General features: G+C 25.5%; 5 protein-coding genes across 7 annotated transcripts; 3 read left to right on the top strand and 2 right to left on the bottom strand.

Moving 5' to 3' along the window:
- Positions 1-576: 576 nt before the first annotated feature.
- On the bottom strand, positions 577-26,562 carry LOC122710555 (uncharacterized protein C1orf112 homolog). The gene is made up of 13 exons (XM_043928474.1): positions 26,449-26,562; positions 5,312-5,425; positions 5,041-5,187; positions 4,733-4,956; positions 4,361-4,518; positions 3,864-4,057; positions 3,320-3,465; positions 3,111-3,237; positions 2,864-3,029; positions 2,431-2,662; positions 1,887-2,214; positions 1,592-1,792; positions 577-1,281 (listed from the first exon to the last, which is right to left on the bottom strand). Exons 2-13 carry the CDS (start codon positions 5,399-5,401, stop codon positions 661-663), a joined length of 2,634 nt encoding a protein of 877 aa, XP_043784409.1. The 5' UTR covers positions 5,402-5,425; positions 26,449-26,562; the 3' UTR covers positions 577-660.
- Positions 7,665-14,766, top strand: LOC122710551 (interaptin). Its single transcript, XM_043928468.1, has 9 exons — positions 7,665-8,034; positions 8,229-8,438; positions 8,643-9,176; positions 9,249-10,136; positions 10,727-11,066; positions 13,070-13,397; positions 13,818-13,947; positions 14,027-14,181; positions 14,495-14,766. The coding sequence occupies exons 1-9, from the start codon at positions 8,020-8,022 to the stop codon at positions 14,553-14,555; spliced, it is 2,661 nt and encodes an 886-aa protein (XP_043784403.1). The 5' UTR covers positions 7,665-8,019; the 3' UTR covers positions 14,556-14,766.
- On the top strand, positions 15,568-19,491 carry LOC122710552 (E3 ubiquitin-protein ligase LRSAM1-like). Of its 3 annotated transcripts, XM_043928470.1 has the most exons (14): positions 15,569-15,763; positions 16,073-16,315; positions 16,418-16,586; positions 16,713-16,831; positions 16,912-16,941; positions 17,206-17,307; positions 17,407-17,515; positions 17,742-17,903; positions 17,998-18,097; positions 18,166-18,409; positions 18,505-18,630; positions 18,697-18,891; positions 18,967-19,161; positions 19,247-19,490. In XM_043928470.1, exons 1-14 carry the CDS (start codon positions 15,692-15,694, stop codon positions 19,370-19,372), a joined length of 1,992 nt encoding a protein of 663 aa, XP_043784405.1. In that variant the 5' UTR covers positions 15,569-15,691; the 3' UTR covers positions 19,373-19,490. The 3 variants fall into 3 exon arrangements, with proteins under 3 accessions (XP_043784404.1, XP_043784405.1, XP_043784406.1); XM_043928471.1 differs by having other exon boundaries at positions 15,689-15,763; positions 16,418-16,831; positions 19,247-19,491; XM_043928469.1 differs by lacking the exon at positions 16,912-16,941 and having other exon boundaries at positions 15,568-15,763; positions 16,418-16,831.
- LOC122710554 (DNA polymerase epsilon subunit 3) lies at positions 20,304-21,263 on the bottom strand. Its single transcript, XM_043928473.1, has 2 exons — positions 20,980-21,263; positions 20,304-20,841 (listed from the first exon to the last, which is right to left on the bottom strand). The coding sequence occupies exon 2, from the start codon at positions 20,816-20,818 to the stop codon at positions 20,429-20,431; it is 390 nt and encodes a 129-aa protein (XP_043784408.1). The 5' UTR covers positions 20,819-20,841; positions 20,980-21,263; the 3' UTR covers positions 20,304-20,428.
- Positions 23,100-25,708, top strand: LOC122710553 (gamma-soluble NSF attachment protein-like). Its single transcript, XM_043928472.1, has 8 exons — positions 23,100-23,283; positions 23,448-23,515; positions 23,627-23,711; positions 24,343-24,360; positions 24,446-24,653; positions 24,757-25,005; positions 25,090-25,332; positions 25,449-25,708. Exons 1-8 carry the CDS (start codon positions 23,234-23,236, stop codon positions 25,581-25,583), a joined length of 1,056 nt encoding a protein of 351 aa, XP_043784407.1. The 5' UTR covers positions 23,100-23,233; the 3' UTR covers positions 25,584-25,708.
- Positions 26,563-27,108: the final 546 nt, after the last annotated feature.

The following is a 27,108-nucleotide window of genomic DNA, read 5'->3' as shown; positions in this document are numbered from 1 at the left end:
TCTTGAAATTATGAATATTATCTTGAAATGATATGATAAAATGATATATTATCATTTCCATCATATACAATATGTTAATTATATTATATCATATAATATATTAATTATATTATAATATATATTTATTCACACACATTTCCGTATGCATATTATATAATATACTATATACTCACATAATTATAAATAACTTTATGCAATATACCTTTACTTTATGCAATATATATTTATCAAGGATATTAAACATCATATTCAATCATTTCAGTACATTTTTTGAATTAATTTATAAATTATATTTTTAATTTTCTTTATAAAAATATTTGTTATGTTATCTTAATATTTATATTAATGATGTATAAAAAAAAGTAAAAGCTTCAATAATAAATAAAAAATATTCCGAAAGATAGTCTCTAATATTTTTGTAATAAAACAAAATGATTTAATAAAACGGAACGAAATAAATTGGACATGATTTTTCTGGGATCAGCTATTAGAGGATGTATTGGCTATCTTATTATAATATATAATATATAATAATACTTAATTTAAGTAAAATATATAAAAAAAATAATATTAATACTCTTTTAAGTACATATATGTACTAATACATTTATATACGTTTTAATATATGCGATCTTATCTTATTTCATTTACAAAATATATTTATTTAGATTCAGTTAGATCCAGAATTTTCTTACAAACTAGTTGCAATCTTCGTAAAACATGATTACTGATATCATTATTCTTTTTTAAAATATCATTCAATTCGTCGCATATTCTGCTCACGTGTTCATCAAGATCGTTTATAGATGGATTTTCATCAAAACTTTCGATGGAATGACTTTCCAACTTAGGAAGTTTTTCATCCCTTTGAGAATCCTCGTAATTATTACAAACATGGTAGATGTCTTGCAAATGTTTTCCTATATGTTGCAAGTAATCTTCAATATTTGAGAAATTTTGAAGTTCATAATAAATCGTGCCAGATAAATAAGCCGGCAAAGAATCTTTTAATAACGATTTTTTCGTAACTGCAGCAGCCATTTTAGTAACAAGATCTTCGTTCGGACACATATGGGCCACATGATCGAATGATTCAAAGGCTTCTTGTCGTACCCAAGGATTTTCATCTTCTAAAAGTCGACAATTGAATTCCGCTAACGCATTGGCAACTTTAAGTTCACAGCTGTCAAGTGAATCGATATTATTTCTTAAGTAATGTGACGCAATCGCTTTAACATGCGGCGGAAAGTAAAAAAATGACGTTAGAATTGCTTCTATAATCTGAAATAATTAAATATTATTTGCATATATATAATTTTAAACGATTATATATAAAAAGATGTGTTACAATTTTTTGATACATAATTTTTCTATGATACATCAAAATAAAAAAAATTATATTTTTTATAAATTGATTTAAGTTAAAAAAGAATATATCCAAAACAAAATTCAAACCGAATCACAAAATTTAAATTTTCAAAATAAATTTTATTTTATGTAATATTATTATTATATATTATCTAATAAAATGACAATGTGTAAATTATTATTATATTATATAATAAAAAAAGAAAGGAAAAAGTGAACATACCGAGAAGAAAATATTATCTTGAATTTTTTGTGGTTGTGTAGCAACAAACAACTTCAATATAAATTCCGATAATATATCCAATTGTCTACCTTCGAAAATTTCGATTGTGCTTGCTATAGAGTTCCATATCTGAGAGAGAATATCAATGATATTTTTTTCTTCCGTGTAATTCAATTTCCCGATCAATGGCATCAGCTTTGTCTTTTAATGTGGAAAATAATTGTGATTAAAATCCTCGTAAAAAAAAAAAAAGAAAAAAAAAAAAAAACGAAAAATTTATTCGAATGTAATTTACAATATGATTCCAGTTTTGTACGGTGGGTTGCCGCTGTAATTCTGCAAAGGCAGTCGGGATTTCATTTAATATACATGCTAATCGACTTTGCAAGAATGATTTCGTTTTGGATGGCAAAAATCGAGCGACGGGTAACCAGGATGGATTTTCGAGATCATCAAATTCCGTTATAAGAGTATGTTTCGTTTCCTCTGACAGTAAATTGTACAATCTTCCAATTAAATTCTCCAATATAACGACTTCGAGACTATTGCTACGTGTCATTAAAACAGCATAAACTTTTAGCAGATATTTCACGTGACTAATGCAAAGTTCCGACGAGCCAATGCTGAAAAGATAAGGATAATTACGTGGGATTCAACATCATACATATTCAAACACAATTCATACATATTCAATAATTTATCAGAAAATCGGTATCGCGATAAATTTTATAAGGAAAAAAAAAAGTTATAAGGAAAAAAAATAAATAATCGAGTCTTATTTCGATTATGAAATATGATATCATGGCTCATGGATTATTCGAGATATGCGATTTACAAACCGATCAACGAAACACCAAATATCCGAACTGAGCAAGGAACTCCAAAATTGATTGCTCAGCAAATGCTTCAACAAAATCAATTCGATAGCTTGAAATCCATCCGCAGGTATTTGACTAATCAGACTACAAATTGGCACTATTGTGGCTTCGTATATCGAAGCTGATCTTGGTCTTTCTCCGATATCGTGTACACCTGGTAATCTCACTTGACCCACCAATATTTCTTCCTGTACTTTATGAGGATACAAATATAAATATTTTCAAGATTTTGTTTAATTCCAAGCTTCTCCGATCTTTTCTTAACTTAACTTTTTAAAATGGTCGATTCATAAGTTTCATTCAAATCATAAGTTTGGTTATTAAAAATTAACCAACTTAAGATTTATAAATTTAATAAATATTAAACGTACATAAAAAAAAAATGGGTACTTACTGTGATTAATGTTAGTTAATGCAACATCAATGATCGATTCAGCGCCTAATGTCCATTTACAATGTTGCTCGTACGGCATGTTGATTAATTTTTTCATAATGCTAACTATTAATAAGTGATAACCTAATTTATCGATGTTTGCTTGATTTCCATATTCGAAAAATGCCTAAAATATTTTTTAAGAGTGTCGAAAAAAATATTCCATATTCGTGATTAAACAAATTTATTATTAATAAAATGGACGAACCTGCTTGAAATCGGAAGATTTGAAAACTGTATTTAAAAATGGTTCCGATCCTCGAGAGATATGTACATTTATTAATTCGATTAATTTATCGTCGATCTTTGATTTTTGCAAACATAACGGAGAACACCTATTTTTGCAAAGAAATGATGTAGAAAGAAATTTGAAATTAAACGAAAGAGACAAAGGAAATAAAAATAATAATTAAATACCTGTGCATTTTTAATAAAAGTTCGATTACAAACGAAAGAATCTCATTATTTATGTATGAACAATAAGTTGCGAATAATTTGTCCAAAATTTTTAACGAATGACCAATAACTTTTATTTTTCTTTCATCGATCCGCTCAGTTGAATCCTGTGTAAATATAATTGTATAAAAATACATATAATAACAATTTTATAAAAAAAAAAAAAATACAAATTTTTAACTTATTTTTAAATTCTCTTTTATTATTAGTTATTTTCTAATATTTTTCGATATCTGTTATTTAAAAAAATGAGAAAAAAGCATTGTTCGTGCATCATTATAGACTTAACACGAACTATTATTATAGATATATTAATAGAGAAATCAATAAAATATCTGATAAGCGAGTTAAAAAGTGACATATAATAGATGATATCGATGATTCAATCTTTTCGTATCATAAAATAAAATTTTTTTATATTAGATTAGATTAATTGGAAATATGATTAATCTAGCAATATAAAATTTTATATATATATGTATTTTTTTTTTTAAAAGAAACATACCTGACAGAACAAAAACATCGAGGATATATTTTTTGCCAATTGCGCAAGATGCGAAGTGACGCTCGTAGCATTCGTTCTTTTGACAAGATCTTGTTTCGTAATTGCCAATTTTCCGAATACTTTTGACGTTTCTACGAACGTTTTCAAGTCTAAATCGTGAGCAATAGTGACGAACAATCCGATAGAATCAATCACTGTTTTGAATAGAAAAATATCTTTTTTAATCGAAACGACGAATTAAAAAGAATTTCTATAAATTATTTAATTTTTCTTTTAATGTCATTGAATATTCGATTTCTTCGTAAAATGAAGAATAAAATGTACGAATAAAAATTTTCAATCATATTGTTAATATCGACAGTATAAGATGAGAAATTGAATAGAGCAATTGTGTCTTTTTTCTTCTTCTTCTTCTTCTTCTTCTATACTCGGTGTATTCGATGAAGATAAAGATGATTCGTATTAAAGAATCGTTAAGACGTAATAGGATCGCTCACCTTTTACCAACAGTTCCGTTTCCGATTCCGTATCCGTGTCGAAGACTATTACACCGTCTAAAGTGGCCAAGAATAGATTCAAGATCGTTTTTGCTTTACGAAAGAGATTCGTTAATTCCTCCGATATGTGATCGAATAAAACACCGTATAATTTTTTACTGTAAAAAAAAATTCTCTTCATTCTTTAATATAGCATAAAAATCATCATTAGGAAATATATATTTTACGCGAAATATCGTATCCATAATATTAAATATTTGCTGGATGCGGACATTTTTATATCGATTTGTCTCTCAAAGGTTAAAACTTTTTAAAATCATCGGTATAATAATATTTAATAGATTATCAGAAAATTAAAAAATTCCACTTCACCTTCCTCTACAGTGTTTGAATATTAATTCAATCGTAACAAGTACGTTCTCCAGTATGGATTTAAGATCGATGGCAGATGTTTTCTGAAGTTTCGAGACACGTTCCATAGATTTTTCCCATATTTTTAACAATTCGTGGCAAACGAACAGTTTTCGTTTCGTGTCTTGCACCGTGTCTTCGTTCACTTCGTTTGTATTTATAATTTCACCGATCTGCTTTAAAGTCTTCGAACGAGGATAAAAAAAAAAAAATAAAAATGTAATAATCGGTTAAATTTATTGGTAAAATAATATTTTTTACTTCTTTACCTCGAATAAAAGATCATGGGCGAGAGGAAAAATTTCGTTGAAAATTTTCTCATCTAATAAATTATCCGAGCAGGAGGATAAAGATTGTTCCAATGTTCGTTGCAATAATTCCCCATCGTATTTCTGAACAAGATTCTCCAAAGCATCGTGATCATTATCATTGATTAAGAAAAATAAAATAGCAATAAATTATATTTACATTTCGCTAATGTAAATAGCAATATTTAAGAAAAGGTGAAATTACAAGAAATTGAATTATTCTAAAGGATATTTTTAATTTCGACGAATAATCTTCGATACTTTTATCATTGTCGCTGAACGAATCTTCTAACAAAAAAGTGAAAGAACTGTCGTTTGCCATTTCTTCCAAATTAATTTTAAAGATCTGTAAAAGAATAAAATAAAAAGTAGTAACATAATAAGATTACACAATTATTCAGGAATGTGGAAATATCTAGCAGATTCAAATTAGAGATTTTTTAAGCAACATTTTTCTATGCACAAACTTTCCTTACAATTTTTACAATTAACAAGTTATTAACAAAAAGCAATCACGAGCTGCGACGACAAATATGTTAAATAAACGAACAAATCCAAGCAACATGTGTCGAAAAAAAATCTGTTAAATGTTACAGATATTTTTTTTTTTGATAAAAAATTACATTAAATTATTCAAGAAATGCACCTCTTTTTTTGTCAAAAATCACATCCTCCTTTCCTTCACTCGATAACAAAGAAAAGTAACAAAACAAAGATCCCTTGAATAATTTTCTTTCTCGATACATTCAACAGATTTTTTTTTCGACACGTGTTGCTTGAACTTGTTCGTGTTCAGCCGACGACACTATCTGACACTGTCGTAATTAGACTAGTCTACGTGCTTCAATGTTTTTTCTTAATAACTCCTTAACGAAGCTAAATAACGAAAGTTTTTGCAAAGGAAGATGAAATTATCTCAGAAATCTCTAATTAATCTAATTATTTTTTCATTTTTGAGACATCCTGTATATATAAATATATATATTTTTTTTTGGTAAGAAGAGATTATATTTAGATTATTATGTTTGTAAAAATCAATCAATTTTTTTTTTTACTGGATTTTTCTTCAAGTCATATTTTAAACATAAAAAGAAAATAGTTTGGAAAAATAATTTATAATTCCGTTTTTCGTGTTGCGGGCAAATCAGGCATCCATCAATCCTGATGAAACGGCTCGATCGTGAAACGAGGAGCCTCGAAAATTTCTTGGCAAGCCTCGCCAAGTCGAACTTTCTAGTCCCGATCGAGCACGATAGACAGCCATTCCAGAAACCGGAACAGGGATGGATAAACTCGAATGAAAATTAAAAACTTCGATTCCACCAATGATACAAAACGTAAAGATATTTCGTAAATAAACGTTAACAATCTCAATTTAGATTTTTAGAAACGATAATGATCCTTAGAAAAAAAAAAATGAATAAAAAAAAAATTCGCATAATCATCAATTCAGCCAATAATATTACTTTTTTAATTATTTTGAGTATAATTTAAATTATACGTATCCAGCTTCGAATTAATTAATTGATTTAATTGCAATTTAAAAGAAGAAGAGGAGAAATTTAAATATTCGAAACGATGAAAATTTAAGATAGAAACGAAGAGAAGAGTTATCCACGGAAATCGATGAACAATTCGTCCATCCATCGGTATTGCCCATCCCTGGGCCAAGGTACGTCTAAATCGTTGATAAGCGAGGCAATTAAGGGTAGAAGAGCTAATGGGATTCTCTTAATTTTCAAGGATTCGACGTGGCCGAGTTCCGGGGGCGAAAGTTTCGCGTTTAAATCCTCCCGCAGCGATTGAAGAGTGACTTGGTGGCGGGCGAAGAAGAAGGCGAGCAAGAAAGAAACGAACGAGAGAAAAATGGATTTGAATGATCGCCGATGCCATGGCAACACCGGACAACAACCTGTCAGATGATAGGTAAAGTTTTGATCAATAATACCCGGTGACTGTCGGCTATAATTCGGCTCTGCCGATTTAAGACACGTTCCCGGGAAATCGAGTCATCCAGTTGTAGTTGATGCCTTCGTGGAACAATATCGAGCGATTGGCTCTTCTTTAACGTTGACGGAAGGCGAATAATTGCGGAGAAATAATTGGGGAAGTGAGAAAGAAAGAGAAAGAATAAAATGATAATAAATAAAAGATTTTCAAATATGCGTTAAAAAAAAGAAAATTTTAATTATTCTTTATTATAGGAAAGGTGGAAAGATAAGAGGAAAGTATTAAAATTTAATAATAGAAATAAGAAATTTCATTATCGATATTTATCATTTTTCGAGTCAAATATAAATAAATATTCGTAAAAGAATATTCAAGAATACGCAAGATTCAACATTTCTAAAATCCTAAGCATCAAGAAAGAATCGAAACTTATATACTTGATGTTTCGTGTCGCAAATTTAAATTAATCCCAATTGAAGAGGTATTAATTTCAGAGTTTTTAAGAAATCCGAAAAATCTTCTTTCTCGCTTGAACAAAAGAAAATAAACGAGACGAAAGAAGAATGGTGGGGGAAAAAGTACGTAATGTCTCACCTTACACCACTGATAGCAAATTAGGGGGCGATGCATGTCGAGTTAACGTACGTGAGTGAGTTCGACCACCCTTCGCATTCCACCAACAGTGTGCCACGATCAAAGTGTCGGTGTGGTAGCGTCGTTCGAATTAAAGGAAGCAATATATCGTTCAACCACCCTTTGGCCGAGTAGAGGGTGGAAACGGTAACGTGTTAGTGGCCGAGCACTGCACACAGGCACCGATTACCGGCGGTGGTGGGTAACGCGAAGGTATATAAATCGGTGAAATGGCAGTGGTGGTGAACGATCGTGTCAGAGGGCAATGGATGAAGTTAGGTAGTCAGTCGGCGTTTGCTCGCGCTGCAACCACGATGGAAGTTCATCCATCGTATTTACGTATTCCACCCCCTTCGAATGAATCTTAAACTCGTCCAGTAAGTATCATCGATATATTATTAACAACTGATCGAATAATTTTCTTCTTTTCTTTTAATATTTAAATATTTCTGGCGGTAACTTTCTTTTTATAAACATATGCTTTGCTGTCTCAAATCGTGAATCAACGTTAGTTCTAACTTGTTCAAGTACGATAGATGTCATTCTATTTCGTTTTATCGTAATAGAATGTAATCTTGATGACGATCGCCAGCATCGAAATGTCCGAAAAATCGATCAGACCAATCAGGCAATTGTCCTTGCAACCACCTGCGCCCCGTCGTCACCAAGTTAGACGGCAAAGATCCGCGGAGGATGAAAAGTCATTGCAGATCTGCGCGAGTCCATTTGCACGTGGCAAGCGTGGAACATGTAAACTCGGCTCTGAGAGACCTAAGGTATCCTTCACTTTCTACAACAAAAATCCTTCACTTTCTCTTCTTAAAGTAAAATGTTAATTTCTTCTTTAAAAATCCTCGTTCGATATTGTTATTTTTTTTTTTTTTGGACAAAGAGAAAAGGGAGAGAAAATTTGAAGAAAGCTTGATTCGAATTTCAATTCGAATTTCACTATCGATGACAAGATGGCCGATGAATTTTAGGTTCGCGTTGCCTGGAAGGAACCTAAAATTCAAAGAAATGAAGAGGAACTGGGGCAAGTTGAGGTGGTGGCTCGTCAAATTCCAGGACGATCGAAATCTAGCAGCGGAAGATCGAGAGGATTTATCGGGATCGAGAAATCATCGATTTTTTACTCTAGATTAGAATTAGCCGAGAGGTTGAGGCTCGCTTGGCAAAATCGAGAGAAGAACAAAGCTAATATAAATATCTTCTTGGCTCGCGAAACTTTAGACGAGAGATGTGACTCCGAAATATCGAATCATACCACTGCTCCATCGTCCCCTGTAAACGACAAATCTAAGATCGAAATTCCTCTGGACAATAACTATAAAATGATACAAGATGAAGATCGGGAGAAAGAAGACGAGAAAGTTGTTAAAAAATTGGAAAACAATGATGCGACAACTTCAGGAAGAAACGACGACAAATTGTCTATTAATTTTCTACCTTTGGAGAAGAACAAAGTTTCTGTACAGAGCAGAGAACGGGAGAAGGTTGATACGGAAAAGGAGCAGGTAAACGATTAATTGCGTACAAAGCATATTTTAATTTCGAAACACCATTAATTTCAATTTTCTTTATTTAAGCAAATATCGAAGAATTCAAACATCGACGAGTATGTTTCCTCTATTAAGAAAAAACAGCCTTCTGACTGTTCGAATCATCGGCTCACGTCTACATTACCATCGATCAAGATAGAAAATTCACCTTTGGGAATTACGAAGAAGGAAGATTTCTCATCGGCTAAGCAAAAACGTGCAAGTTTTCATAGCGGCACTAACCGAGCCTTCCTCGACCCAATCAGATCAGAGATGAAATGGAGCTCGATATCGGAGAAAAATTCGTTTCAAAAATCATCTATCGATAATCGCGTCACAATTATCGAAAAGAATTTTTTAAAGCAAACGATTGAGAATAAAGAGAACGATACAACGGACGAGAAAAATACGTCCAGAGAAAATTCTCCGTGTAGCTCGATTGCGAACGGGAAAGACGCGATAGAAAAGACAGCCGTGAGCGATAAATCGAATTGTGTGGATAATAAAAATGAGCAGATAAAAACAATGATCGAAAATAGAGATAATTTACAAGATGATAAAACGATAAGGGAGGCGGATCAATCCAATTCGATTTGTAGAAAAATCTCGTCTACAAATGACATACAAGTATCATCAAATATCATCGAGAACAAAGATGATTCTACGATTGATAAATCTTCGTCTTCGAGGAATTCGGAAGCGAGGCCTAACTCGATGAACGATAGAAATCCGCCAATAAAAAAAACGGTGGAAAATCAAAAAACCGAGCAGAAATCAAGGAGGACTAATTCTGCGCCGCCACAACGGCGTTTCGGATCAATTTCGGCTAATAATAATAATAATAATATTGTAATTGACTCAATGAGAAAGAATCGTAATCAAAAAGATCAAGATATGGATTGTAACACGGTGGAAAAGATAGATACTGTAACGAAGGTATATCATTCTTTATTGAAATTTTATTAAATTTTAAAAAAATTATTAATTATTATATAATTATTATATAATTATTATATAATTATAAATAATTATAAAATTATTAAATTTTTCATTCTTATTTCATTTCTATAGATACTTTTTACAATTATTTTTATTAAGAAATGTAATATAATTCTTTATCTTTATTGAATTATCATTGAAAAGAGCGAGTGAAATATTTTATTCTTTCCACGAATACGATATCAAATTTCTATGAAATTCTTTTTTATTTTACAACTAGAGATATCGCCGTTCAAAGCATGCAATTGTATCCAATTTTTATAGTTTTTTTTTTTTTTTTTTTATTTCTTCAGTGTGCATCTGCATTGCACACTGATATAAGACTTTTCGATTCATGCTGTTAATTTATTTTTTACATCTCGTTATCTTAGAGCTGTTTTTCACGCGCCTCGATTGGCGCATAAATTGAAAAATTCGCTATATATTTTACGAAAATGGCATATATAATTTATATTTATTAATATAAATATTTATTATTAGATTTATTTTGAAAAAGAATCTGACAATTAAAATCGAAAATTAATTAGATATCGTCGAGTCGAAGTGTGAGATCAGCACCATTAAAGAGACGATCCAGAAGTGCAAAAAGACGTTTTTGTGGCGGAGGTACGTCGAAAAATGAGGAGGAAAATGGAAAATCACGGAATAGATCCGGTACTCGTGCAAAGAATTCGATCGATTCAAGAACAATGGACATCGTTACAATGGTATCCCTTGTTAGTTCTGCAGACAGCGATAGCGATATCGAAAATTCATTCAGGGATGATAAATTAATTGACGAATTGCGTAGCAAACTACCCACCACGTCGATAATTAAAACGTCGATTAATTCAGCCTTGAGTAGCGCGAGGAGGCCTATCAAGTCAGGTATATTACATTTCGATGCTTTTTATTTAAAAAAAAGAAAAAAATTGGATTTTTTTTAGAAATATAAATCGCATAAGATTTCAAATTTCTAATTTTTGCAACTGTTTTAAATTAGATCATTTGCGAATATCGTGCAAGAATTTAATAACATGTGTACGCTTGACGATCATGGAATTGTAAATGAACGAAATAATTAGGAATGCAAATTATTTTAAAATATTCATCTTTAAAGTATCTTCGAGCATGAAAAAAAAAATAAAAATATAAAACATAATATTAACTTTTTCTTCGTTACGAATCTTAATACGAATCTCATTGATAAAATTTTTAAAGATTCTACTGCTTTTTGTAAATCATTAAAAATTAGTACTTCCAAAGTATCATAATTAAATTTCTCCTTTCTTAAAATATTATACGAGATATATTCGACGTGATTAAACTTTCTATTTTTTTCTTTACAAAAAAATAGAAATTTCAACAACAGCGACATACGTTTTAAAAATTTAAGAATTTAAGATTTTGTTACTAGATTCTACTATTATTTTATCTTATAATTTATTAATTTATTATCTTATAATTTATTTATTAAAGCTTAAAATTTAATCGAGTTATCGCAAATATTTATCTGATCAGAAATTATATCATTTTCACGCAGGCAAGATTTAATAAATCTCCATTTACATTCCGATCGTTTTACTTTGATCTCTCGGTCGCAGGAAATTCTCGTCGCAAGAAATTCAAAGAATGAACCGAGGGAAATTCCTGACAGTACCTTTCACACTCGAATCGCTCTAAACGATCTTCGTTCTTTTAAATATAGTCGTATTATCGTCGTTAATTAAAGGGAACTTCTATCGTGCAACGACATGAAACTCGTGAAGACAATAAGAGGATCGAACTCGTTAAATCGACCAAACTTCTTCTCTATTGCACCACTGACCCTGAAGCAAAATATTCCATTGAAACTCGCCACGTAATCAGGTTTTAATAATTGCACTTGGATTGATGGCTGTTCGGTCAGGCTAAATACCGATTTAACGACGAAACTTCTAAGAATGGATATTTCGTAAGGTATCGTGTTTTCGTTATCCAAAGTGTTCTTCACAGTTTCAACAAGATCAAATCTTTAATTTAATAAACGAAAGAAAGAAGGAACGAAAGTTTAAAGAAGAATGATTGAGAGAAAAGGCAAGAAGAAAATAAATTGAAGTAAGGATTTGATGGATCAAATACTTTTTTTTTTTTTTTTTACAATCTAATCTTTTATTTATCGAGAGACATATTGAGCGGTACAAATATCTTCTTGCATTTTTTTATATTATTTTCTTTCATTTTCACTTTTAAAATGTATTATGTTTTTATCGTAAACAAAGAATTCATAATGGAACGGTATGGAGAAAAAAATAGTGATGAAAGTCGTAGAAAAATATTAAATAGCTCATTTAATCTTGTAAAACCGAATCGATGACACGAAATATCATTTCGTTTGGCCCAGTTTTCGGTAAATGGCCAAGTATTGCGAATATCGGCCCATTAAATTAGGTTGCTTGGTAAATATATTTATCGTGACTATAAAATTTCCCTGACTCGACATTTTACCTTGATTCAATTGGATCGATTACAGAATCTACCAATACTAAATAAAAATCGAATGAATTTATTCAAATGGAAGTGATTAAATAAGTGCATCATTATGAATGCATATCGTGACTATTATCGTTCAAATTTAAAGCGTTCGAATTTAATTTCAATTTATTGGAATATTAAAGATTTTTAAAATTTTAAATTTTATTGGATAATTTTTACTTTACTGATTTTTTTCAACTGACCTCCATTAATCAGTTAATTTTAATCAGATACTAGTAGTAGTATAAATTAATGATTCTCGATTCTATAAATTAAAAAAAAATTTAAAATTAAACAATAGATTTAATTCGATATTATAAAATTCGATTCATCGTGATTGATAATATAATCGATGAAATGAAATTCCTGTTGTGCAGTTTCCTTTCAGAAAGATTCTTTCGACGAAGAATATAGTCTATCAAAAGAGCAACAACTCTCGCCGAAGGAAGAGAAAAGAACGACAGAATCGTGGTTGGCGATCGTTGGTAACCAACGTGGAGCTACTTCGTCGAAAGAAGAAGCGATATCTTGGAAAACGGATGTTACTGGTGGTGGTTTGACCCTTCCCATCCTGGCATTGATTCACGATATTGAAGAGCCGCTTGATGTTCCGTTGACTGATCGCGAAAAGAGATGTCTGGCTGTGCCTATTTGTGATTTACACGATAAAAAACAGAAGTTATTGAAAACTCGTAATACACGATCGTAAGTATAAAAAATAGAATTTAATTGATTTCTTGATGAATGCCCCGATAATATGAATTCATAATAATCTATTGGCTATATTAGATATAATAATTTCTATTTCAACAATAAGTTTGATAATCAATATAATATCGATGAAAAAAAATAAAACGATAAGAGACCAAATATATAATATAATATATAATATATAATATAATGGAAATAAAAAGAAAAGATCGTGAACGAATTGTATTAATAATTCTTATAATACATTTTCTCTATATTCAAAGGTAGCAAAAAAGCGTGATCGATTGATTCTTTAAGATATCAAATGAAAATATATTTCTTTCATCTTTTTCTTTCTTTTATCCATGTTTTTTTTATAATTTTATAAAAGAAAATATATTTTAAAATAAGAATATATTATAAATTGTTTTACAGTGGAATAGAAAGACAGATAACATCTATGAAAATAAAGAGAGAGACACAAGAATCACCGATAATAATCTCCCGAAAAATCGATGTTTCCGCACAACAATCCAAAACAACTATAAATAATTCTATTGTGAATGTAAGACATAATAAATATTTTGTTGTCAAATATAAATTCATTTTTAATTATTAAGAAAAAAATCTTATAAAAATTGCAGGCAAAAACTACATGTATACTACCTTCAAAGGAAACTCTTCAACATATGCAATCTATTGAACCACAATTTCAAACCAACAAAGAAAAGGAATGTTGGCATCTTTACAAAAAAATGTGTGACAAAGGCGTTTGCGTTTCTTTTGATACGGTTTTAAGGTTTAAATATGAATCATTTTTAATAGATTGTAAATTAACTTGATTTAAAAAAATTAATCTTCTATTTTTCATGACATTAAAAAAATTGTAGTTTATATTATTATATTTCAATCAAATATACTTGCTCATTACTAATTCAATTTCCATCACTTATATTATATTGTAATGAATAATTTTTGTATAAAAAAACTTATTTCAATATTATAAAATTTTATCTATGAATTTAATATGAATATTTTTATCAAAATTTTATTGATTGATTTTTGATTTATCACTATATATAATATATATATAAAATTCCATTATTTTTCAGGGGCATGCTTACACCAACAGAATATCGATTAAGACAGAGAGAAGTCTTACAAAATTTGTGACAAAGCATAATCATTAGAAGATTTTCTTTTGCTTATATATTGTTGGTACTTTTATAAAAAATTATAGTTGTTTATTATCTTTATCTGAAAACGTAGTATTAAAATAAAAAAGAGTAATATTAAAATAAAACAATGGAAATTCTCGAAATCATATAGTAATCTGAGCTTGTAATTTTAGAATTTAAAATATTGTATTTTTTTAGATTTTACGAATTAAAATATATAGAAATATAATTTGTGAAAAATCTTTATCTTTTTAGTGTAGAATAAAATATTTTTAGAGAATCAATTTTCTTGAATTTAATATGTAATAATTGTAATAGTATTTTTTAAATAAATACTGTTTCAAACAAGATAACATATTTACGAAAAAAAGTAATAATAGATAGAATATAGATAATAAGTAGATAATAGATAATAGGTAAATTTAAAAAATAAATAATAAATTTAAAAAAAAATTAGAAAAAATTGTCGTTATATATTATTATACGAATTTAAATACGAAAGCTTATAAATTATTTTTTTAATTACTTAGGAAAAAAATTGATTAGTTCAATACTGAATATTATAATATATTTCTATATATATTATATATATAAAATGAGTTAGAAATATTATTGAACAAAACAGTATAGATATATATAGTATATCATATATATGTATATATATATATATCATATATATATATATATCAGTATATATATATATTCCTCAAAATATATATACATATATACATATATAATTCAATAAAATATTATATTGTCGATAAAATTTAATAATATATTTTTATAAATACATAAAAAATAAAATTTGTATTATATTTATTATTTATATGATTTTAAATTTTAATTCGAATTGCATATATATTTTTGTTCTTAAAATAAAAATAAATAAACCAAAATTAATAATGATTTCTATATAAAATATCGATTTCAAAATAATATTGTTTTTTCAAGGGAGTTAAAATATTAAGATACGTCACTGTTTTATGCGTTTTATGAACTGTCACTGTTTGTCAATTTGATATTGGTTAGTCTTTTACAAAGTATGTGAAATCACGTGTGCTGAAGAAAAACCAACAGAACAGAATGATTTGCACTCATAATATTCATTTATTGTCATGACATATACGATTAATGATGTTTCTATCACATGGGAGCAAAGTTAATATCGATTATAAAGCACGATTGGAACACAAATTATATCTGGTATGTTTCTTGATGAATGGAGGTTAATCATTCAATTCCCTCATATGATGGATCTTGATTTTAGATAGATTATATATATATATATATATATAATCTTCATATGATATTTTATTATTCTACATATGTATATAATGATATATATAAATGAAAAAATCTATCAAATATTTAATATTTTTTTTTATTCATTTTTTTATTATTTTATTAATATTGATTTAATGATTTTATTGGTTAAAAAAAAATTCAGTGTTAAAAAAATATAAAAATATTGTTAGTAATAAAATATATGAAGATCATAATCATTTATTATAGGCCAGAGAAAATCCAGAACCAATATTTGATGTCTCTGAATGTGCTTTGAAACATGTACCCTCTGGTATTTATTCATTATGTAAAGTATTTAGAAAAAAGGTATTATGGATGCATAATAACAAGTTAACTTCACTTTCTGGTGGAGGTGCCTTAAGCGATTTATCATTACTTGTTATATTAGATATTCATGGAAATGAATTTACTCATTTACCATCTGATATAATGTGTCTTGCTTCTCTCAAGGTATATGTTATTTCAATATTTAATTATTGAAATATGTCATATAAATTAAATCTATTTGAAATTCAAAAAAAAATTATTTTTTAATCATATTATATATTTTAGGAACTTTATTTACAAGACAACAATATACGAAAACTGCCAAATGAAATAGTACATTTAAACAAATTAAATATTTTAAATGTTGCAAAAAACAATTTAAAGCAATTGCCAGAGGCAATGGGAAATTTAAAACAACTTTCTATATTGGATATTAGTCAAAATAAATCTCTTCGTAAGCTTCCTAAATCTTTGGGTTATGTACAACAACTAGCACAATTAAATATTGATGGGTTAAATCTATTATATCCTCCTCAAGATATTTTAAATGGTGGCACAATAGTAATTATAGCATTTCTAGCAAATGAAAGTGGTATTGAATATTCACCGGAAGATTCTATTTCTGATACTGATTTATCAAGAAATATAAGTTCTGAGAATGTACAAGGGGTATATCAGAATAAAAATAATGATGTACAGGTATCATGTGTTATATAGGATTATGAACTTGATGTTGCACTTTTAAAATGTGTCTTAAATGTTTTGATTTTTACTTTTAGGCAGCATTACAGAAGCTAGAAAAAATGAAGGCATGTGGATGCTTGTTTTATTTTAGCATGCTTCCAAATATATTTCACTGCATATTTACTATTGTTTATTGTGAAACTTAATTTTTATTCATAAAATACTTATTATATATTTATTAAAAGCAAAAATTAATTTATATATTTATATTGCTATAATATGTTTAAAAATGCTTAATTTTGCTTATATTATTTTAAAACAAATATTTTTATAATATTTTAATAAATAAAAACTAATTTACAATTTAAATAATTAATTTTATTTTATAGGAACATCGCCAAAATGCATTATTGGAGGTTGAAAAAAATATCAAACAACAACAAGAATATGAAATCGAAATTCAATCAATGTTAAAAGAACATAAAAAAAAGGTACTTGAGATTGCAACTATTGTTTTACAAATAGCACTTTTTATTTTCATATAAAAAAATTTATTACAATTGCTAGCATTAAAATATCTTTATTTCTAGTTGTTGCAAGATCTTGTTTTGCAGCAAACTCAATTACAACATGAATTAGAAAAAGTACAACAAGAAAAAGATTCTAACAGAGCACGTCTACTTTCCTACATTTACAATGGTATAATTATATTTAATTATTATATTATTATATTTAATTATAATATTAATTTTAATTAATAATAAAATATAAATATTTATTACTACTAAAATATTATAATAAAGTTATAATAGCTACCAATAAAAATAAAATTTAAATTAAAAAAAGTTTTTTATATATAAGTTTTTAAATATTAAAACTCTTTGTTAACTTAACTAATAAATATTAACTTATAAATATTTTTTAGCTGAAAAAGAAGCGGACAAGGTTATCAAAGAATTTTTAAGAAATAGCGAGGAGGAAAGACAAACACAAGCTGAATTATTAGAACAGGAAAAACAAGAAGAAATACAATTGTTATCTTCTTGTCACACAGAACAATTCATGTTCCGTACAAAAGATACTCTTTGTTAGTATTAAATATTTAAAACAATAGACACATATATATATATATATAAATATATATATATAATATTTTATATTTATTTATATGATTTTAATAGTGTCAATGGAAAAATTACTTGAAGAAGAACTTCATAGAACCAAAAAATTGGAAGAACATAGTAAATATAGAGATTATACAGCACAATCTTTGCTCACATTGTTAGTAACATAATGATAATATTTTATACAAAAATATAAATATATTTAATATCTAACAAATATTTCAGAGAAGTAAGGAATAATGATCATTTAGCACAAATAATGCAAGATCAAGAAAAAAATAGAAAAAATTTAATCGATACATTAAGACAAGATGAAGTCTTACAAAAAGCTGCTGTTGCAACATTGCTAGAACGTAGTGATGCACGTTATTGGAGTATTATGCAACAAGTCAATTTGGTACAATCGCAATTAGCTGCTCTTACAAACATTGAACTAGAGAGGAGAAAATTAGAAATTAATCAACAACTTGTATGTAATATTTCTAGTTATTTATATACATTCGTAGCTTTCTGTTAAAATTTTTAACAGAAATTAAAATTTTTTTATTATTTTATACTAAATAGAATGAAATAGCTCAAAAAAGAGTAGCTTTGAGTGCTATTTTAATGAATTTATTAGAACAACAAAAAAATAGAAGAAATCAACTTCTAAAAACAATTAATAGTATAGAACAACAACGTTGTATTACTGTAAGTATAAATTTAAATATTGTTTTGATTTTTTTATAATAATTTTATAAAAATTTATTTTTGAAGAATTCTAGAAGAAAAAGTCAATTTTGGTTAATGCAATATCAATCTTTAATGGAAACACGACCTCAGGGTTTATTGGAAATGCTAGAACCAATGTTAGTACGACATGTTGCAATAGCAGGTGCATTGCATTGTTTGCCATTCCTAGTTTCTTTACCATCATTACTTCCAAATTTTAGTGATGAACAATTGAAAACTGTATGTAAAATATTTAAAAATTTTTACTTTTATTATATATTATCACACTTTTTAATTATATATTTAATATTTTAGATTGGAATACACTCTGAAAACGATCGTATTGCTATAAGACTTGCAGTTGAAAATTATTTAGCAGAATTAAAACTTAACGAATCTATAACACCCTCTGCACCACCAGAAGAAGCTTGTACAAGTTCCAATTATCAAGAATATAATACTATTCAGAGTATTAATACTGCCGAATGTGTAATTTGCCTTGATTTACAAGTAAAAAAAATTTTCATTTTATTTAAAAGATCTTTATATTCATTAAAATCATACATTTCTTGAGAATCTCTTACTTTTCTTACAGTGTGAAGTAATTTTTCTACCATGTGGGCACCTTTGTTGTTGTTCAGGTTGTGCAAATATGATTTCTTCAGATTGTCCAATGTGTAGAAGTGTGATAGAACATAAAATTCACATTTTAAAGCCTTAAAATATGAATAATGTTTTTTGTAAATAATTCTATTTAGATCATTTGTCTTTCAGAATTTCTATTTCGTTAATGATAATACGAATAATTTATTATTTAAATTTATTATTTAAGAATTATAATATGTATAGTACATATCTATATACTTCAAATATTTCCATTTACAAGAAAAATATTTCATAATATGTATAGAATTTATCAAATGAGATTATTTTAATATACCTTTTCCATTGATTAATTGATTTAATTAATATTTAATGTTTGATTTTTTGTATAATTATAATTATTATTGAACAAAAATTTTAAAAAACACAATTTTTATTTATATATATGTGAAAATTGTTTAATTTTACTATTATTTTTTCAATAACAATGATATTTTATAGAAGTGAGATTATATATAAAAATTACATTTAAAATAGATAAAAATTATCTAACTTTTTTATTATTATTCAATATATAAATAATAATAAGATATTAAATATTTAGAGAAAAAGAAATAAAATGAGGGTTTAAATTTATTAATTTAACTACAAATAATTTTTATATAAAATGGACTGGCATATCTGTAAATATATCTGTAAATATAGTTTTATAAGTAAAATTATAATTTTAATCCATTATAACAATTGAGAGTTAATAATAATAATAAAAAAAAAAAAGATAAAAATTAAGTAAGCTTTTATAAATTGTTTATAAAAAAATTGTTTTTATAAAAATTCATTTTTCAAGTATAGTATATCTTAAAAATATTAATAATTGAAATATTTATATTTTATTAATATATACATACTCTTTGAGTAAACATTATTAAAATAAAAATTACAAATAAAAGATTTAAAAAGAAACAATTTTTGAAAACTAATGTAATCTTTAATGAAGATTTAAAATATTTAAAACATTTAAATTTTTTATATTAATATATTTTATTTAGTTTATTTTATAATAATAAATAGAATGTGACAAAATTTATTAGATTTTAATAATAATTCTGTAAAATATGTGTATATATCTTTTTTTTACATATTATAATTTATATAATATGTAACTTAATACATATCAAAAAACCATAACTTCTCTTCCACCATCTTCCTCTTCTATTATATCATCTTCATCCTTTTTCTGTTGTTTTTTTTTAGATGTTGCATCTTTCTTTTCTTTTTGAGCTTTACGAAAATTTTCTAATGATTCTTGAAGTGGATCAACAAATTCATCAAATTCTATATCATTCATTGCTTGAATAACATCCTGACCACTTATTGTTTTACGATTTCCTTTTTTAGCAATTATATTTGCAGATGATGTTAAATATAATATAAAAATTGATGATGCTTTTGCTACTGCAGTTCTAGCATCTTTAGCAATTGTAACTCCTTCTGGTAATGCCTCTTTTATAATTCTTGTTACAACTGCATTTGGCAAATTAAGATCTTCCAATCTTTCTGCCATCTGATGTTTTTTATTTATTTATTCTGTAGAAACACATTAATGTCAACCATAAAATATAAAAAAAAACGAATTATTAATTAAAAGTACATATATATTCTAAGGTTATGATGTAATATGAACAAAGAATATTAATAATAGTAAAAAACTATGAATTAACTTACTTGGTTTTACAAATGTTAAAACGTTAAAATTAATTGATTTAACAAAAGTTATATTAAAATAAAGATAACAAATTTCGATACAATGTCTTCTTATTTCCCGCCAATGTGTTCACATATATATTAATAAATAAAATATAATATAAATATATATATCACATGAAGAAAAAGCAATAAATCACAAATACATGAAATCTATATTAACATCTATAGCATTAAATTTAAATCATTAATATTAACAATATTTTTAGTTGCTTTGAAATAATATAACACATGAACAACATCAAAATTTTTTACTTACAACACCATCTACTGCAGAGAAATTAAAAATAAAATTTCAAATATTAAATCATAGATTAGATATAAAATAGATCATCCAATGCATTTTGTATCATATAATTTGCATGCCTCTATCATTCTAATATCATATTATTAATTCAGATTAAGATAATACATTATTGAGATAAAAAAAAAATTGTAATAAAAATATAGAAATAATTAGTTCGTCTTTGATATAAGAATTATAATTATGACCAATCTTAAATCTAAAATTAGATTTAATATAGAACTATTATTGTTTTTATATAAGAATTTCAAAAGATAAGATCTATATTTTTAATATTGAAAATTAAAATTTATTATAATTTTGAAAGAAAAATGACGAAAATATGTTATGTAAGTATATGTAAGTATCATACCATATTTTATTGTTATGTATCAACAAGAAATATAAACTAAGAGAACAATTAGTATAAACATAGCATAAAAATATTAAAATTAGTGCAAATGAAACAAAAAAAAAAGGATAAAAAATAAATATAAGAATTGATTCTCAGCACCATTCTTAAGTATTAGAAATATTTCTGTAAAATAAATAAAAAAAAAAAAAAGAATTGAAGATCAGCGCCATCTCGCATTTGGATTTTCAAAGCTTCGATTTGTTATTAGTATAGTAGAAGATACAAGGAAGTATATTCATTTATGTGACATCACAGATAGAAAGTCCGCATCTAAAAAGATGTTACTTTCCTTGTTTTATAACATCGCTAATTCGTATACTTCTTTGCATATTCTGTTATGCTAGTAATGAATTGGAGCTTCGATAATCCAAACGCAAGATGGCGCTGATTGTCAAAACTTTTTTCGATTCTTGTTTGATTTATGAACAAAATATATTTTCATTAAATATTTATATCATTTAAGAAAGAAAAACAATAAATAAATTATAATTTAAACTTATTTATATGAAAAAGGATAATAATATAAAAAGGAATAATAAAAGAAAAATTCATAAAGAAATAAATTTATTTTTAAAAAATATGTGTTATATATTTATAGTAAATATACTATTATATAATACAGTATATTCTTAGATTAATTCATAAATATGCATAAATAAAATTAAGATTTAAGATTGTTAATCAATATTTTATGTAAAGAAAATAATAAAATTAATCAAAATTATTTTAAATGTATTCTGCAGTTCAAATAAAAAAGAAAATAATGAAAGAGAGATAAAAAAATAAAAATATAGAGAGATATAGTATTAAGGTATTGGGAAATATAGAGAGAAAAATATTGGTGATCTATTCATATTCTGATCATATCCTTTATTTTTTCTTAGTATTTACTATTCTTATGTATATTTATTAAACTAGAAACTATATTTATTAAACTAGAAACTAATCTTGTGATTATAGACAAAATAAAATGTCAATTACATATTTTTTTTTTTAAGACAATCTGTTTTAGTTTTTAATATAAAAAATATAAATATTCTAAAATTTACAAATCTTTAGAATGATCTCATAAAATAATATAATCTGATATACAGTTTTGACTATTCAATTATAACGGTGGAATTTAAACAAACAAAAGTCTGACTAAATAACAAAAATAGAAAAAATTTTTGAAGCATCTATTAAAAAAATTATGTTATTTGTCAAATCAATTCATTCGCTATTTATAATCTTATAACATGCAGTTAATTAAGTACACGTAATATCGATAAAGTTGGAAGTGATACTAAAATGGTAAGACTACTAGAGACCTCAAAGTATTCACATACAATGTAAAATGACACATACATTGATAAACTAATCTAACACATTTAAATCGTGTAGAACGAAAAATCTATTGTCTGTATGGTGGTTCAATAACAGTCATTCAATACAAAAATAATTCTGAAATTAATTATTTCATTACTGACAATCATCAAATCTGACGAAAATCAAATTAAGACACCATTCGGAAAAAAATGTCAAAAATTGAAGAAGGAAATCTTCATATACGACAAGCTGAGAAAAGGTATTGTTAATGCAAGATGACAAGTCGTATAAAATTATGTCAACAATTAATCTAGTTTTCGTCAATTTTTTTATATGAAATCGATAATATATATTTTTTATAGTATAAAAATAATTTCATTTTTATCGATCCATATATTCAAATAAAATAAATCTATATTATAGCTTGAAAACATCACTATTAAAATGGAGACCTGATTTCGAAGTTGCGGCTGACGAATATACAAGTGCAGGTAAAATATATTAGATATAATACATATAACTTAAAGTAATATGTAAAATAAAACATTCTGATAACTGATATAATGTTATATAAATAACATGTTTTCTGTTATTTATTCTAGCAACTTGCTTTAGAATAGCAAAATCTTATCAACAATGTAAAGATTGCTTAATGAAAGCTTCTGATTGTTATAAAGAAAATAGATCGTATCCTTTCTTTTAAACAAAATTTTATTTCTTGTATTTAAATATACACCATGAATTATATAACATGATTACAAATCTAATAATTTTTAAATTATTTATTATATAAAAAAACATTAAAATTGGATTGTATAAATGGAAATATAACATTTTTTTTATAAATAAATAAATAGACATATAGAAATCATCTTTTTTTTAGTAGAATCATGTAATTTTTAATATATTGATCTAATTCTTTATAATATAAATAATTTTCAATGAAAAAAAACAAATTCATTGTATGAAAGAAAAGAAATGTTTCTTTATCTTGGTTTTCGTTAATAATAATAAATAGTTTAATAGTTTTTTATGAGAAATAATCATTATTGATTAATGTATTAAAAAATATATTTTCTATTTAAAAAAAACAAAATTGATTTTTATATATTCTTTATATGTTTACTTGCAAGAAATTGATAACATTAAATTATATTTCCATTTATATTATATAATTTTTTTTTTATAAAATTTTTTATTATACAGGTAATAATTTACAAGATGATTAAAATAATCATTTTATATGACTCATAATATGATTTTGAATTTGTTTTATATAATTTTAAAATATTTATTCTTTAACATTACTGCACAAAAGATGGTTTCATGCTGCAAAGTAAGTTTTTTAAATTTTTAATGATATATTTTATAAAAAAAAATTTTATTTATCATATATTATAAATCAATATATATAATTATAGGAGTATTGAACAAGCTACTTTAATTTGCAAAGAAATGGGAAATCTTACAGAAGTTTCAAAATTAGCACACAGTGCTTGCTCTTTATACTTGATGCATGGGTCACCTGAATCAGGTGCAACTGTACTTGATAAAGGAGGAAAAATGATAGAAGCTACTCAACCACAAGAGGCACTAGACTTATTTAAACGTGCTGCTAGTATTGTTATGGTAAGATATTTATAATTTATTTTTAATAATATTTTTAATAATTTTTTAATAATATTTTTAATAATAAAAATTAAAAATTATATTAATATATTTTTTAATGAAGGGTGAAGATAGTCCACGTCAAGCAGCAGAATATATGAGCAAAGTGGCAAGATTATTAGTAAAACTACAAATGTATGATGAAGCAGCAGATGCAATCCGTAGAGAAATTGGAATGCATCAACAGACAGATCATACACCATCTGTTGGTAGATTAACAGTAGCATTAGTCTTAGTACAATTAGCTCGAGGTGATCAAGTAGCTGCTGAAAAAGCTTTCAAAGAATGGGGAAATTATTGTGAAGCACCTGAGGTCAAATCATATCTTTTAGAAATTTTAAGTTTTTTTTGATTAAAATTTTTATATTTATTTTTATCTATTTCTATTTATTTTTAGATCAATACATTAGAAATGTTATTACAAGCATATGACAATGAAGATGCAGATGCTGCAAGAGCAGCCTTAAATAACCCTTTTATTAAACACATGGATGTTGAATATGCTAAACTTGCTAGAGGTTTACCTTTGCCACAACAAGAATATGCAATACCTCCTCCAGGAGTAAGAGCTAATGCAGCAGAATCATATACATCTCCTAACGCATCAAAATTAATGGAAGAAACTACAAGTGAAGTTCAAGTAAAGAATAAATTTTTTTATTTATTAATTTATTTTTATTCATATATATATATATATATATATATATATATGTTATAATAAAAGTCTTCAATATATATAAATATATCATATTCTAGAACATGAGTATTAAAGAATCTGAGGATGCTCCAAAAACATCATCAGAAGATACTATTGAAAAAGAACAAACACAAGCAGCATTTTCAAAAAATGTAAATAATGATGAAGAAGATGAATATGAAGGACTATGTTGATTATGCATTTTTATTAAAATTGATAGTTTATATCTCAAAATATAAACAAAATTTATTTTGTAAAAGGTACTATATCATTTTAATTCAAGTATATATATATATATATAAAATCTACTCTATGTATAATGTTCAAAAATATTCTTTGTAGATATAAAATATGCCTGCAAGAATATTTATATATAATATATAAGAATTACATATAAAAGAATTCATATATAATTATAAATGTTAAATCTTGTTAAATCATTTAATGCATATTTATTAGCTTACTAAAAAAATTAAAAAAAAAATTATATTCTTAAAAATATATCTAAAAATGTGATGCTTCTAATATTATAAAAAATTTTATTTATTTAAAATATTTAAATTACATTCTATAAATATATTTTTTCTTATATTACAAAGAATTCTAACAAGAAATAAATATGTAATATATATATATATATATATATTTATGTTTAATAGAATGTTTGTAAGAATATAATCCTTAAAAAATACAATTTGCATATTGATATTAGCTTTGTAAACATATTTTTTAGCACTTTCAGAATATATATATTGCAAATTTTAAGTCAATAAAAATGTACAAAACACATATATTTTAATAATTTTATGTTAATAAACTGTAAAAATATTCATAGAAAAATAAATTGTTATTGCAAATATTTAAGTATATATAAATATATTTAATTTATTATTGTGTAACATTTATCATTTTCAATATCAAAATTAATTTTTTATGAAAAATATATTTGTGAAATAGATTATAAAATTGAAAGTGTTTAATTAAATGCATTTAGATCAAAAGAAAAGAGGTTATGGATATCAAATTTTATATAGATACAATATATTTTTTTTTACTTACGAATTTTATCTTCTAAAGCCAGCCACTGTTTTCCTCTATGATATGTTCTCAAATACTAAGAAGTATCAACACAATATTTTTTTTTTACACACACATAAATTTTTAAATAATTTCTTTCACTTATTGGTTTTAAAAGATTGCCATAAAATATCAGTTATTACTACATATTGTAATTCATGATTATATAAAAACAGAAATCACATAAAATATTTGAAAAGACATATAAATATTTTATGTAATAAAATTTATACATACATTTTTATTCAATAATATTATTAATCTTTAATTTATTATATCTTTCTATAATCTATATTATAATATAATTTAATTTATTATATATTGAACTTTACAATTGAAAATTTTATGATTTTTTCATTTTTTTTATAAAGTTATATCAGAAATATATATGTACAATTTTCCAAACTTATTAATTTTTTTTATATAGCTAATTAAAAATAAATATATATAATTATTTTTTAGTTGTAAATGATAAATTATAATTATGTGTATAATTATTATATATGTAATTATATTGAAATTAAATTAAAATATAATAATAAATTTAATGTTTACAATTTATTATAATATTTTTAAAGAATTGGCGCGAAATAATTTTTTTGATGCGCAAGTTTCAATCTATGAATATAGATGAACAAGTGT

This window comes from Apis laboriosa, unplaced genomic scaffold (assembly GCF_014066325.1).
Source record: "Apis laboriosa isolate Shangri-la unplaced genomic scaffold, ASM1406632v1 scaffold14_cov150, whole genome shotgun sequence".
Classification (NCBI taxonomy): domain Eukaryota; kingdom Metazoa; phylum Arthropoda; class Insecta; order Hymenoptera; family Apidae; genus Apis; species Apis laboriosa.
The sequence above is the reverse complement of the archived record's forward strand: the minus strand, read 5'-3'. Positions and strand labels throughout refer to the sequence as shown.